This window comes from Helicoverpa armigera, chromosome 23 (genome assembly GCF_030705265.1).
Source record: "Helicoverpa armigera isolate CAAS_96S chromosome 23, ASM3070526v1, whole genome shotgun sequence".
NCBI lineage: Eukaryota > Metazoa > Arthropoda > Insecta > Lepidoptera > Noctuidae > Helicoverpa > Helicoverpa armigera.
This window is the reverse complement of record NC_087142.1, coordinates 1355312-1371426: the sequence shown is the minus strand read 5'-3', so window position 1 is coordinate 1371426 and position 16115 is coordinate 1355312. Positions and strand designations below refer to the sequence as shown.

General features: G+C 33.6%; 1 protein-coding gene across 1 annotated transcript in view; it reads right to left on the bottom strand.

Annotated features, from left to right (window-relative positions):
* LOC110381995 (neural cell adhesion molecule 1) overlaps positions 1 to 14952 on the bottom strand; it is a 145254-nt gene extending 130302 nt beyond the window's left edge. Inside the window, exons 1-2 of the mRNA XM_064040852.1 lie at positions 14801 to 14952; positions 3078 to 3261 (exon numbers count right to left, since the gene is read on the bottom strand). Of these exons, the coding sequence (XP_063896922.1) occupies positions 3078 to 3186 (109 nt within the window). The 5' untranslated portion in view covers positions 3187 to 3261; positions 14801 to 14952. The remainder of the gene's footprint in view (positions 1 to 3077; positions 3262 to 14800) is intronic.
* Between the last annotated feature and the right edge of the window lie 1163 nt (positions 14953 to 16115).

The following is a 16115-nucleotide window of genomic DNA, read 5'->3' as shown; positions in this document are numbered from 1 at the left end:
GGATCTTCTTCCCGCAAATTTATAAGAAGTATTTTTTTATGTAATTATGATAAAGATAAGTTGAATTAAATTCCATCCAGTAGTTTTTGCGTGAATGAGGAAAAAACATCCATAAATACATCCGTCCATACATTTCGAGTTTATAACATTAAAGTAGAAAAATCCATATACCTACCTAATAGGATTAACTGATTCAAAATCACTGCAACATAACCTGACTTAAAATATATCCATTAACCTGCTGGCTTAATAAGCTTTATTAATTAATTTAATTAAAATAAAAACGCGTTGAAAAGTGCTTACTAGCGTCAAAATTATCCTAAATCCTTTTATATTATAACTTTCTATTTTACAAACTAGCCGTTTTCCCGCGGTTTCACACTCGCGTCCCGTGGGAACTACTCCCCGTATCGGGATAAAATATAGCCTATGTTACTCGGGAAGAGTGTAGCTTTCAAAGAGTGAAAGGATTTTTCAAATAGATTCAGTAGTTTCGGAGGTTTTGGGTTATTTGTAAGTAAACAAAAAAACACTTTTATTGTATTAGTTGAGAAGTAAATATAGATATAGATGGATTGATAAAAGCTTAACAATTTACGTACATCCCTAATGTAACTGTTAATTATTATTGTATAGCCGTCAATAAATTAATATTTGTGGGCGATTCTGTCCGAAATATGTTTAATACTATTGATTTAGTAATGAGAATCGAAGCTGTGTGAATAATTTAGTGATAAAAGGTAAATATGGGTTCTGTTTATTTATGTATATAATGCGAAATTACCTATCCTCTATATATTCTAAAAGGGTGGCAAACTTTGACCTTTTATTATATTTATAAGACCCTAATCCAAAACTGGAATTGCTAATAAATTCTGTGCTTAGCCCAATCGTGGAAGAAAATATTTTATGATATTATTTACTAATAGATTTTCCCGCAATTTCATCTACGTGACGTGAGCCATTTTCCGCAAGTGGGTAAAGAGTAGCCGATGTTCTTTCTCAAACTGTAGACTATCTATGTAAGAAACATTTACCGCCTTACTACAAAAACTGTCACACACTTTGTTGAACACTTGTTTAAAAAAATGTGGCTGCAAAACGGACCTTATTTCAAAGTCATCTAATCTGATTTTTTTAGACAACTGTTCAACAGAAGTCTAAAAGTTTTTGTGGTACGACGGTTTTGGTTTATTAGTTTTGACACCAAAGTCCGACAGACAGGCAGGCAGACGGACAAGCTACTTTCACATTTATAATAATATTACTATTTAGGATATTTTGATTACCTTTATTATTGTCATCATTACACATGACACAAAATAATCCGAAGTGATCACTTGGTATTTGCTGAAAATTGAAACCAAATAATAAAAGCAACTAGAATTAAAAAAAAATGCACAATTTATTTATAGAATTCTGAGAACATTGCTTACAAGTTTAATCCTTGAAATATACAGCGATTTAAACATCATGCCTAAAACTTAATCTGAAAATATTTCGACATTTCAGAAAATCAGAGCAAAGTAAATTGTCTAAATCTATTTCAGTGTTTGCGTACCTTTTAGTAATAGAATTACGAGTTTCTTGACTTATTGAACTTTTCAGACCCCGTTGATGGTCTATGTAGGTGTATTAAATTAATAATAGCTATATAGGATTCCCTTGTAAAGATTTGGGTACCAATTTTGTTTACCAAAACGGCGAAAATAGATTTTTAGAGGAAAATAAGTATATGAATATGTATTGATTTATCCCATACGGTTTATGAATTGACAAAATAATGTGGGCAAATCTATTTTTGTTCGTATTCAAAATATGGAAACGGTAACAACTTTGGTTATTAAAAGCTCTGTTAGAAGAAATATTAGTTGGAATAACATTTAATATATTATTTTACAAAGGAAATTGGACGCTGGATGCAGGTCGCCTCCAACAGGTATAACTGAAGATCTAAGGGGGAGGCCTATGTTCAGCAGTGAACGTCCTATGGCTGAGATGATGATGATGATGAAAGGAAATTGAATTGTTTTTAAGTCATTCCTGAATTAAGAACATTCCAATAGTGCTTTCCGAAACATCATGACAAAAACTTTTTTCAATAATATACGTAAAACTTTCTCCTATGTCAAAACTTTGCTGAAAACTGCATCAAAATCGGTTCAGCCAAACATGTCAGGTCAAACTGAAAACCTCCCTTCTTCGAAGTCGGCTTCAATTGGTGACCCATCCACGAGCAAACTCACCAAGCGTTGCTTAACCTTATGATCGACCAATCTGTTTTTCAATAATGCTATTTCGGGAAAAGCTGTCACTTCCAAAATACCATTTTCCCATACTACACACAATGAATAAACCAGTATTAATTAACGAGCTTTATCCAAAAATGTCTTCATATCTTTTATTAACCTGTGTTATAATTAAATTGGCTTTCGTTATCAGACGGGTATAACGTGCACAGCAATAATGGTTCTATTTGGGATTACCTGTTGAAAGGTCACAAAGGAATGCTTAATTTTATCCTTTCAAGCTTGACCTTTATGTTTCGGCTTTTAGAATGTCTAAAAACAAATTCTGCGGTTGAACTTCATTAAGAGTTTGTGTGTGTGTGTTTTTTTTTAATTGGTCGTGTTGCTAAGCAACAACCGAACGGGTCATTGGATCTGGATTTAACTTCAGATTCCCACAGGATCTTAAAATTAAAGAGGTATTTTAGTGTTTAAAGATCTATGAACCAATATAGCCTGAAAACAGAGGTATTTTTTATGATAAAGAAATGTTCACATAGGATTCTTTTAACTTTTGAAACAGTAGACCAACGATGAAGATTTTTATAACAGATTCATCAAAATAAAACTTTAAATAGCAGCCCTTAGTTTAGAGTTTTATCAAAAAGTGATACCCATGCCGAATATAGAAAAGTAAAAGGATAAAAAAGTTGCTATTATGTGACGGATTTGAGCTAATAATACAGTGCTAAGTATCAAATATTTTAAGACACCAAGTCATCATATTTTAGAGCACCAAGTTTCTTTCAAATTACGAGCAAGACGTAATAAATACATAACAAAACTCACCCAAGTCTTCATTAGTTTCAGTCCAGCCAACCTGACAAATTACATTGTCCAGAAGTACCGCGAACAGTAGCGCGCGCCACGCCACTCTCCCGCCAAAACTGGCCGCCATCTTGTATTTAATGGCGGGCTGTCATTTTGACATAACGTTCTACATTGTCTGTTGACGCGCTATGAATGTTTGTACCTGGAAAGAAGGATTTATCTTTATTTTCTACTTTTTATTTATTGGTGAAGAAAATTTTTTGTAGGATGATAAAAGTTTGTTTTTTGTTGTATATTTGCTTTTAAAAATAATATGGACTCTATGTTTTCTTAACTTCTAAATACGTACATTAATAAACGCATTTGGCATTTTAATCACAGCTGATTTTCTTCTAAAATCGGGTATTTATAGGTAATTAGGCACATAAAACACTGCATATTAACTTTGCCCTTCATAAAGGCGTTGAAAGTAGCTTACGCTTAACAAAAGTTATACGAGTATTGCAAATTATGAAGCTTAACTTTTCATATAGATATAACAATTCAGCTTAAATATTAACCCTCAGACTGTATCTAAGTTAGAGTGCACTTAAACGCTTACAATTTGAACTGAACTATATTAATATAATCGTAGCTTTAAGTTAAGCATTCACCAAATTTGATGACCTAACGAATTCCAGGTACTTGTTGAAGATTAAACAATTTCTATCTCAAAATTTCAATTATAAAAGTTATGTTTTTCAAGAGTCTAATTAATAAACTGTAAAACCTCATTAAGTAGACTGACCTGTGACATTGTGTAGTTTTTAAACTGTGTTTGGACAGCGGAATTTTTGTTAGATCCGAATCCAAAAGTGTATGTTATTTGTTTCGCTTACACGCTCAAACGGCTGAACCAATTGACATGACACTTGGCAGGAAGATGGATGGTTTAAAATTCAAATTCAAATAGCCTTTATTACCTACTAATAATGAGATTATTACATAAATATTAAATTAGGTTTAAAATAGGCTACTTTATATCCCGACGCGAGATCTAAATCCTTCGAGATAAGATGAAACTTGTGGGCGGAATCTATAACGTTTTGGGGACTGTCTCAGTGTTTTTTTTTTTTGGTCATTCAAACACTGCTGATTTTCAACCCAATTTGATTTTGAAATAACTGTCCTAATCAGGCCAAAATTCTACGTCAAAACACGTCGCATGAACTTGAAAAGCTTAAATGTAACTTAACATGCAGCCTACAGCCTTACAGAAAGGTTAATTTGCCTATAAAATTATAAATAACATGACCTTCGTAGGCGTGTGATAATTCTGTTAACAAGAGAAGTATAGTTCATATGATATATTTTTGGCCTGATTTTTTTGATATTTTGAGTATCTAATTTTGTTGTGTCCTTGGTCTATATGTTTTACTGTAGGTAGAACTACCATAACATAATAATATTACTTGAAAGTTTGTTTGTGTTTTTGTTTTGACTTTGTAAAACATCGAATTTTCATTTGATGAAAAATTTTAGGACATGTACTTCATCTTATTTTTATTTATGTGCATAAGTATGTACATAACTTAAAGACTAACTACATTATATGTGTATATTTGTTTATGTTCAAAATTAATAGATATTCCTAAAATTCGTAACATTACTGCTGCCGAAGGCATCTAATATTTGCTGCATTTGGCTAGAGTTACCGTGGCCCTGGTACATAGAAGGCCTATGGCGGAACACGACGGTTTTTAGTCAGTAAGAGTCTGACACTCCCACACCGCTGCTAACCCACAACGGGAGGGGTCATTTGATGATTTTTGACGTCGTTAAAAAAGGTACCTTGTATTTTTTACCAGGTGTTAAATTATTCTGAACTACATTATTATATAATAGAATTGTTAGTTTTAATAGAAACATAAATCTATGTTACAACCAAATCTATTGTAAATTATGTTAAATGAACATAACATATTAAAATAGTGATGTAGAGGTATAATTGATTTATATTCGGGTCACCCACGAAAAGATTATTAAATACCCGTATATTCACACCAACAACTACTTATAAATAAACATATAATTACTGAAACAAAACATGACCAACGCCGCGGGCAATAAACAGTATTACAAAGTAATTACTCTACAACGAAATTACCTTAATTTTGTTATTATTCAACACTATTTTCAATGTAATTGGGTAGAAAATACAATGTGTTTTAAATAACTGTGTGAAAGCAAATCAACTTTGATGTTAAATCTAGATAATGTTTGTAATAAACCTGGACTTGATCAAGCTAAAGTATGGGTAATTGTCATTGAAGTAAAGATATTTAATTACTCCGATAACAATCCAATAATTATTATTGTATGCCTACAATTATCTCAGTTATCCTGGCAATTTGATACCTCTTAGCAAGACTGGTTGCCAAACTTACTAGTTTCTGCTACCCATAACGATTTGCTAAAGATGTTTAATGACAGCCGGGACCCACAATGTAATAGACTTCTTGGTCACCCATCCACGTGCTGACCGCATAAAGAGTTGCTTAACCTCTGATTAGTTGCCACATATGGCTGTTACCAAACCACGAGCACCCTAACAACTCTAATTACCTCAGAATATGAAACATTCGATCAGTTACAACTTACCAGTCACTTGGTTATTACAAACACACAAACAGTCAAGTAATCATAACTTAGTTTGTGACGTCACAAGTCAGCTAGTACAAGTTTAATTAATGGCACACAACTTAGACTAAGTTACCTTTAAGTTACCTGGAAACAGATTATTGGATGTGTACAAACGTACAAATGTACAAACACAGTTTGTGTTGTTGGTAAAAAGTTAGACATTTGACACGTGTTTTAGAGAAAGTATTGGGTATTTTTAAACATGTGTAAGATGTCTGTTTAACTTATGGTAAAGTATGTCTTATGGGAAAATAGTAAGGTAGCGATTAATATCAGATACGAATAATATACCTAAAACTGAAAAGCTGGTCTCAGCGCTCTAACCTTAGGAACTATTGGATTGATTTGGAAATTCTTTCAGTGTAGACAGTACGTTTTATCGAGGAAGGCATAGGCTATTTTTATCCGAGTAAAAATGCTTACCTTTTCCCAACTAAAGAATGACTTATCAATTTGTGAATCATCTTAACCAAAACGAGCAAATAATCATTACTGAAGTTTGACACTAAGAGCAGTTTATATACTTAGTTAGGTAATATGAATGTAGATGGATGGAGAGGAAGAGGAAGACCTAAGAAAAGATGGATGGATTGCCTGAAAGATGACATGAATAGGAAGGGAGTGAGTGACAGGGGAAAAAGGAAGAAGATGACATATTGCGCCGACCCCAAATAAAATTGGGAACAGGGCAGGAGGAAGAAGAAGATATAGATACTTAGGTAATACATATATTGTACTTGACAACCAACTCAAAATTGAATTCAAATACGCCCTTGGCACCACCACGTTTACCAACCAATCTACCAAAATAAAACCATTACACACGCGTGCAAAAAAATCAACCACATTTCAAGTGAGTTGTAAAAACTGTTGACCTGTTTCCATAGATTTTTGCGAGAGCCATTCATGGTCAGATTAAATGGAGTAACATGGCCAGCTATGTATGGTAATGCTTCGTATCACTGTCCGCCAGCGAAGTGTTATTTGCATTGTATCGAATACGGTAGGGTACGGTTGGGGGGTAAGGCGTGGTCCGAATGATAGCGGGTTTTAATGTGCAACTTGTTTTTTTTTGAGTGTTTGAATAAATATGTGGTGGTGTTGATTTTTGTTGTGAGTATTGAATTTTATAGTTCTCTTTCTCGTTTCGTGATTGGTTTTGATATTCATATCATTTATTTGCGTTCCACAAGTTTTTTGGCCAAAAGTGTTATAGTAGACTTATAGCTAAGGACAACTGTGGACTTATTAGGCATTTAATGCCAGTGCATAATGAAAATTCTTACATCTATCTCAACTAGCCAGCTACTCTTTTGCCGATTTTGATTTTAATAAAGCAAAGATTCTTATCGTAAACAAGTGACATATTTTCAAAAAAAAAATATTACAAAATAATCATTTTGATTATTGAAACGATTTAAAACACTTTAAACCATCTTTCCGTAAAACATACAAATATCATTTGTGCGGAAATGAAAAAAAAATTCTTTCTTCAATCCTTTCTATTTTGAACAGATTACATCCTCATGAAATAATAGCCTTTGCACTCGATATTGTCCCCCGTTGTTTATTATCAGTCGTAAAATATAGATTGTGTCAGCAGGAGCAGTTTCCGCTCATAAGCCAGACATAAAACGTTTGATTTGAGCTCATAAACCGACATTAAGTTCCATTTATGTGATTTTATATTTTTATGGTATCATTTTATAAACAGTTCGTATCATCGTATATCTTTTAGTTGGGAAGAATATTGCTCAGTAGTTTTGAAAGTGTCTCTAAAACATAAAAAACATTGATGATTAGTTGATAATTAGTCACTGTGCAGATACCGAATTTATTTTAACAAAAAAGCTAGCATTCAATTTACCATAAAAACAATATTTTTATCGACTTTCAAAAACAAGTTCTCAATACGGATTATCTATTTTTATTTTTTTAAATCTGTTTACCAATTAATGATTGGTAAACACGGGACGACTGATCCAATAAAAATAATTATTTATTGATAGAAACGCCTATATTGGCATCGAACAAAGTCAAAGTCAATGTTTTTATTTCAAATAGGCTTTTGCAGGCTCCTATGAAACGTCACACTAGTTGCACGGTTCCAAAACGTGGGTCTCATCGAGAAGAGCCGGCAAGAAACTCCATAGACACTCTTTTCAAAAGAAAATAAAATTTATTTTATTTTATAAAAAAAAAATATGAAAATAATTAATAATAATTTTTTTTTTCAGGAATAGAATCTATTCCTTTTATGTAATTTATTCGTTATACAATGCAAACTGAGCTAAAAATGTAGTAATAAATTATACAAAATAATTTTAGTACAATCTTGCAAATGACGTGAAGTGGATTATTACATATGAATTGTAATAAATTCTTGTTCCGCTACTCGCTTATGGTATAACCAACGCCTTATCAGGCGATCCTTTATGAGTCCATTCGAGGGAGTTAGTTCCACTTTTGCATATATGCGGTTATTCTTTTCATATTTATGGTCATCACAAGTTTGTCTATGATAGCGTTTCGTCTGGCTTTGTGTGTGGGTTGCACGTGTTTTTTGTAGTTTTCAGGTCAAGCGTTTGTGAGTTAAAGCGTTTTTTTTCTGTGTAAGTGAATCTGTGATGTTTTGTGTGTAAAAACACGAAAACAAAACCGAAAACAAAAACGAAAAAATTTTTCGTAATATGTTAGCAGTCTTTCCTTATCAATTTGTATATTAATATGTATTACAACGCGTGTTTATTTGTTTTGCTTACACGGGCTAATCCGATCTGAAAAAATCTTTCAGTGGTAATAGGCTAGGTACTTTTTATCTGATTGCGCAAATTACTTCATACGGGACGCAGGTGATTCTACTGACTGAATCTAGAAAGGAGAAAATAACACAGAAAAGTTCTAAATATCATACTAAATATCTCTCACAAAAAAGTATAGGTATTGTATTGAGAATACTTTAGTATTACTGGATCATCAAAGTCAAAGGCCCAAAAACTACAAAAATGCATTTGCACAAAACAATTTTCATATACATTTCTTCAGCAGTAATACAGAAGTTATCTAAATTGCATTTGAAGAAGCAGACACCGTTATTTGGCACCAGTTGCCAGCAACACTTGTGTGCAGATGCCAGCCAAATGGGGTACCGACCTTTTTGGACGTTTTGACTTCCGAGATAATGCATGTGAGTTATTGGTTAGAGAATATTTCATTGGGGAAATGTTAAAGACTTTGGGACTGTGAAGTGTACCACAGTTGACAACCCACCCAGTGTTGGGCTTCGTTCAACTCAACAGTAATCTAGGATAACCAGAGCACTGGGTCTCGAGTTCGATTCCTGGGTTTGAAATATCTTTGTTGGTTTTTTGACTTTTACAAAGTACCTCGGAGTCTGGAAGTTTGTGATTGATTCGCTCTCAGAGCATGTACATAAATATTGGTGCTATGCCTAATCTCTCTCCGGTGGTGTCGGATTGTCGTCCCATCGGGCTATGAGAGTGAAGTAATCGAGATTTTTAGGTAAGACTGTTTGTCAGACTTAGTGGCTTCTGACTACACGAAACGACTGTTAAGGATGTTAAATGACAGCCAGGACCTGCAGTTTAACGTGCTTGTACACTTTCCGAGATAAAATTTTTCAACTATTCAACAGAAATTGAACATGGAAATATAATACTAATTTATTTTAACGTATTTATTTTTATATAATTACTCAGTTAATAGCCTTTCCATTCCACATTTCAGTTTTATTACATATTTCAGCACCTATCAACATTTAATGAATGTGTTGAATCCATTAATATATTGTAATTATATATTTTATTGAACGAACATATCGTTTTTAATATGTAGTGATACAACTGATTTATATTTTTATAGATAATCGCTTTAAAAGTGGTTGTAAGCTGCCATTGCACCCGGGTTTGATTCCTAGATCAGGCAGAAAACGCACCAAGGCCACACAAATGTTTTGTTTTGCAAATGACTTACAGAACCTATCAAGTAGTTCTTAGTAAAATAAATAATAAAATAATGAATAAATAATTCAAAGAAAAATGCTATTCATTTAAATGAGGTTTACATACTTTGGAAAACATTTATTCAAGCTCCAGTTAAAGGAAATAGATAAAGGCGAATGGTATTACGTATGCAATCTTTAATAGGAAGAAAAAGCTTTCTATTACTAAAATAAAGTTATACTTTTGTTTTAATAGAATCAAAGGATTCTTTTCACCCGTTTGATATTTTCCTTTATTAATGTAAAAATCTTTTGAATAGTATTTGCTAGGTATTTACTAGCTCCTACCAGCAGTTTTACCTTCATCCCATTAGAACTACCTCTATGTTCTTTACTTTACATAATTAGTACATATAGTCTCCATCGATAAATGGGCTATCTAACACTGAACGATTTTTTTAAATTGGACCAGTAGTTCCTGAGATAATGGCTTTCAAGCAAAAAAACTATTCACCTTTATAAATTAGAATATAGTCAATGTGCTCCCAAAAGCAGTTGTGACTTACACATACTACATATTTCTAAGTGCCCTTTCAAAGCCGATTTTCCGCTAGATGGATACCATCTAAATAACTGATTTTTGTAATGTGCATACTACTATTCATCTTCATACTGATTTATGAGCCCAAACAAACTATCGGCCGACTAAAATTTGCAGTGTGCGAGAGCTCTAAACGTCAGATCTTGACACAAAGCGAGCAATGCCACGGAGCAACACTAGTGCTGCACTGAAGTCTACATGACTTGTCAAGAATTTGCAATAAGACTATATTTGCGTTCTAAACTACAGAACACTAGGTTAACGTGAAATACATGCAAATTGCTTGTTCTGAGGAACTTACGTACAGTCGCCGACGGTAATGGTTAGGCCACTTTTACCGCAATTTTTTTAGTTCATTTGCGTTATTACACTATTATACACGAAGGCCAAAAAATACACCATATGTTCGTAATGAACTTAGGTTTACTTATTTTAATAGGATGTTGAAGATTCATTATTAAGATTAAGGATGTGGTTTTACCCCTGGAAACTATATACTACAGGAACCCGGATACGGAGCCTAGGCTTCCTTAATTAAGGAGATATCTAACACTGTAATGTTTTTTTTTTTTAATCTGGTTTTTGAGATTACCACGTTTACACAAAAACACAAACTCTTCAGCTTTATGAATAATATTAGAATAACTTTTAAAATCTGACCTTTAAAATTTAAACCGATTGCATGCATACGGGTAAAATAAAAACACTGACTGTTCAACTATATGTCCGTGACTGTACATGTAGTACTAAGTGTTTGCATGTGTGAGTGTCTGTGTAATGATGTGACCCTTTTCTCTAAAGAGTTCGGGAATGTTATGTCTCGGTGTGAAGATATGAAGAGAAGAATGTTCATGTTCAGTGATTGTTTATTTATTTTAAAGTTCTTTTTAACCTAACAGAAAATATACTTAATCAAGTTTGTGGTGGTAAGTATACTGCTGTAACTTGAAATTAAAATAAACTTGGATTATATCCCACATTATATTGATTTCTTTACTAGGCGCACTGCAGATATAATTATTAAAAAATCATAATTTAACAACATATTTCGTTCGCCAAAGTAATTTAATCCAATCGTTGTACAAAAACTGACCACATCTCCTATATTGACATCGAACGATGGATTGCCGCACTGACATCACTATCGCCTAGTTACCCTTTGTTATTAAACAAATAACAACAGTTAAAAAACAACAACAGCCTATATTGTCTTACTGCTGAACAAAACGCCAAACGATATCATTATTTAGACTCACTTATCCAGGTACATAACCTTAGCTCAACTATGTTGGGGTCAGCTTCCAGTCTCATCGAATGCAGCTAAGTACCAGTATTTGACACGGAGCGACTGCCTATCTGACCTTCTCAACCCAGTTACCCGGGCAACCCAATACCTCTTGGTTAGACTGGTGTTAGAATTAGCTACTGGCCTCTGACTAACCGCAACGATTGCCAAGGATTTGAAATGATAGCCAGGACCTACAGTTTAACGTCCTCCGAAACACAGTCATTGGTATACAAGATATACTTAGAAAGTACATACAAACTTCGAAAAGTTGCATTGGTACTTGCTTGGAATCGAACCCACGCACACGTACTTGAGAGATTGGTTCTTCACCCACTAGGCCACCACGACTTTTTAGTAAGACGGAATGATCGAGCTAAATCTGACAACCCTTATCTTAGATGTACAAACGACAGCTGGGATCCAAGACTTTGCGTACTTTGGTACAAAGTAGCATAAAGTAAATACTTCAATATTAAAAAATATCCACTACAAAATTGAGTCCCTACACGGCAAAATAATAAAATTTTAAAATAATCAGAGCCCAAGAGAAACACACCTATATACTTCAAATATCATCTAATAAACTAACACAAAAGTACAATCAGCATTAGATATAGACAGACACTTGATCCCTTTTGTTTGCAAGTGCCCTAGTGCCTCGAAGTGCCTCGTAGTGCCCCGTAGTGCCCCGCAATTCTCAATTGCCTTGCCTTCGAACAATCGGTTAATACACTCAATATTTTTACTTTTTGCCACAAGACGACTGTAGCAATTGTTTTTAAGAAATAAAACCCTGTTTCAAGATGTGTTTTATACTGTTTCTGGTGGAATAAAAATGTTTTTTTTTTTAAGGATTGAGTTGTATTGAGTGAATTGGAATACTTTCTGAGTGTATCTATGCATTGTATTTCAAATTAGCTCAGTATTGTTTTAAATGTATGAAGAATTTGTGAAGTTGTCTTCTGTGTGTCTGTATTGGCTTTTGTCATGTTTTTTTTTTATGAGTTTGTAATTTTGAAATCCGGTTACACCCGTTGGACTGGAAGTCGACCCCAACGTAGTGGGAAAAAGCTAGGAAGATGTTAAGTTTGTAATTATGTCATTATTTGACATTATTAGATAGGATCATAAAATTCATATTTCATAAACGCAACAAATTAGGTAGGTACCTATCTTTGAATATTTTTCAGAATAATCAATACAAAATTACACATCGTATTTCAAACTTGATAACATTTTATATCTATGTATTTTTCAACGAGTTAAAATATTATCGCATTATATTAAAATATGTCATGCGTCTCCAATTTTTTCTAAGGACTTAAAGGATTTGAGCAAACATAGACAATTTATGATTTTTAAGCAAAGCCGGTCTACTACGTAGGTATTCGACCCCCACTTGCAGTGAAAATATACATACATGCTTCAGACTCCAAGTTTTGCTCGTATCGACATCATAACTAAGTAAAATATACTATCTTGTTTATTATTTTTATTTACATAGTTATTTACATGGATATTTACCACACAAAAAATCTTGTGCACCTTATTATAAAACGTGATTTTAAAAAAGCAATATCTTAAGTGGCAAGTTTCAACCATTTATTTTTTCCAGATTTTTTGATGTCGTTCTTTTTCCAAAACCATGTTTTTTTTATAATAAGGTGCAGTTGGATTATACCCTTTCAGTAGCTCAACAATTATAGAAAAACATTACAAAACAACCCCACTACCCCCAAATAATTACTAAGATTTTCTTCCCAAATTCAAACTCCAAGGGACGCAAAAAAATCCCTTTCACTTATAATTACTATGACATTCAATACCGATATTAAATTGCGAAGTAATAACATGGTGGCGTTTGAAAGGTACAAAGGTCAGGGGTGATGGAAACTCATTACTGGATGGTAACATGGTACCATAGCACACCTCTGTCGTGGAAGGCGAAGGCACCCTTATTATGTATTACAATTTCTTTGCTTGTGTGATAATTGCGATTTTTTTTAGCCGACTTCCCGTAAAAGGAATAGATTTTTAATTCGGGTGTTTGTATTTTTTATTGAGTGTTCAAGGGGATTGGTCATTGCTTCATAAGGACAACTTTGGCAATCGTTACGGGTAATCAGAAGCTAGAAAGTCTGCAAATCAGTCTTATGGGTTGAGAAAGCCAGATAGGTAGTCGCTCCATGTAAAACTCTGATACTCAGCTGCAATCGGTAGGACTAAAAGCCGACCCCAGCAAAGTTGGGGAAATTCTAGGTAGATCCAAGTAGATCTACGTGCCAGGTCTGATTTCAGGGATATAGAGGTTCAGAATAACTTTTTCTGAACTCCACGCACGTGATAATATAGCCACCTTATGATCGATTGACCCGGGCATCCCTTAACCACGACCACCTCCTGGAAAGAGCTCGAAGGTCAGGGGTGATGGAAACTCATTACTGGTCGGTCCACCACAAGGATCAGCTAGTGCGAAATACGTAAATACTGTAAATGACCTTAAATTACATATAGCCATATAATTTGTTTATTTTTATATTTCAGTCTTTTATTTCAATTTTAAGAATATTAAAAAGTTCGAAAATTTTAAAATAGCTTTCACCTACACAGCCAGAAGCTTAACTTAATCTTGAAAATATATTTTCTTAAATAAATTTTCATTGAAATATATAATCCCTACGTAAAAACTATTCAAAAGTATTTCAGGACTTTATACCACACTATTTTCGAACTAAATCTACCAATACAATTAGTTTTGAGTCTCAAAACATCCTACTTATACGGTATCTACCTATATAAAGCGATTGAAAAGAAGAAATCTCAAGATAAAAGTGAATTTCGAAAGGAAATAAATCTAATACGAACATAGTCTCGGTACTCGGGAAAATTACATAATTGCTTATAGGTAAATAGACGCTCAAAAGAAATAATTTCAAAAGACCCGCTTCTGGAGATTTCAATGAAACTCAATTACAGGGCAGCATTAATATTTTACCGGCTTCTCCAATCTTATTGAAATTAAGTGTATCTTGAAATATTATTGGCTTTTTTTATTTATTTCTTCAAACTCCTGATAGCTCATAACATTCATTTAACTTCAGTTCTTTAAGTAATAATCCTTAATTGCCTCTAATTATGATAAACTATGAATAATTTAAATGTACATAAAACTAAGTTTTTAAATACTAAATAAACTACAAAATACTCACACTTATTTTAGATTAGTCTGCAAACAACATCCCTTTGTCAAAACTATAAAAAAACAAAACACTCTCACAGGCAAAATTTGCAATCACTAAAAGTTCACACACGATCGGAAAATTGTGAAAATTACGGAGCAAAGCGGCCACCCCTGCCGACGTCCCGTTGCGCACTGGTATAAAATATACCAATTGCTTGCACCTTCATACTGTACCGTAGTATTACCCGGCTAAATAGAGAACCCCACACCGATTTACGAGCGAACTTCAACAAGAGAGTTTTTGAAATTAGTCGGATTATACACACATAGGTGTGTTTGAAAATGGAAGTTTTCCGAGACTCGTTAGGTAGAACGGTAAACATGGTTTGAAAAAAATTTCTAGCTTAGCACACAAGCGGATGGAAATTAGATTTTGCTATGGCCGCCATAATGTGGGAAATCGTTAGAGAAGCGTCATTTGCCGACACGACCGCAGCGATGGCCGCAAATCAGATGCAATGGCATGATTGTCAGATACGGGCTTTTTGATGAGGATCGAGTTCTGCTGTTGTTAAGAAATACTGCTAATTAAACGACTTACCTACTGTTGAAGTGAAGCTCATCGCTTGTATAGAAACAGCCATTTCTATTAAAAAGCTGCGCTCCAGTTTGCTAACTATGTGCTTGTCTAATTACAGTCATTTTTGCTTTGTCTCTAGTCTGACATTACGATGCATCGTCAAGAAGACACTCATTTAGGGTCTGGGTTTGTTCATTCATAATATTAGATAGTCATAGAAAATTTGTAGACTTATTTAAAATATATATATATCTGGGTGCGCAGAATAGAGCCAATGTAACCGCGGGGGCAGCTAGTAAAAAAGTATTTAAAGAGATCAAATCAATAAGTTTCAGTGTGCATTGATCACATTTTTTTTGGTTTTACCCGAGTCCCGGGAGAACTTCGTACGTACCAGGACAAAATATAGCCTATGTTACTCGGGAGTAGACCAGTTGGCTTTCCAACAATGAAAGAATTTTTCAAATAGGTTCAGTACTTCGGAGACTTTAAGCTGCAAATAAACTAAAAATATATCCTCTTTATTACATTTTTCCAAGATTCCAATATATTTTTTGCAATACAAAAAAAAATAATTGCATTACGGAAATACCCTCAATCCCAATAAATCCACAAGACGGTTCCGATATACCCAGTTATCAGTTTAACATCCAAACTAATCCCAAATCCCGATTGAAACGCTCAGAAAATCTACAAAACTTATTTCTGAAGCATTTTGTATATGAAACGTAAACATCATTGAAACGAGATGTGGGTAGAAAGA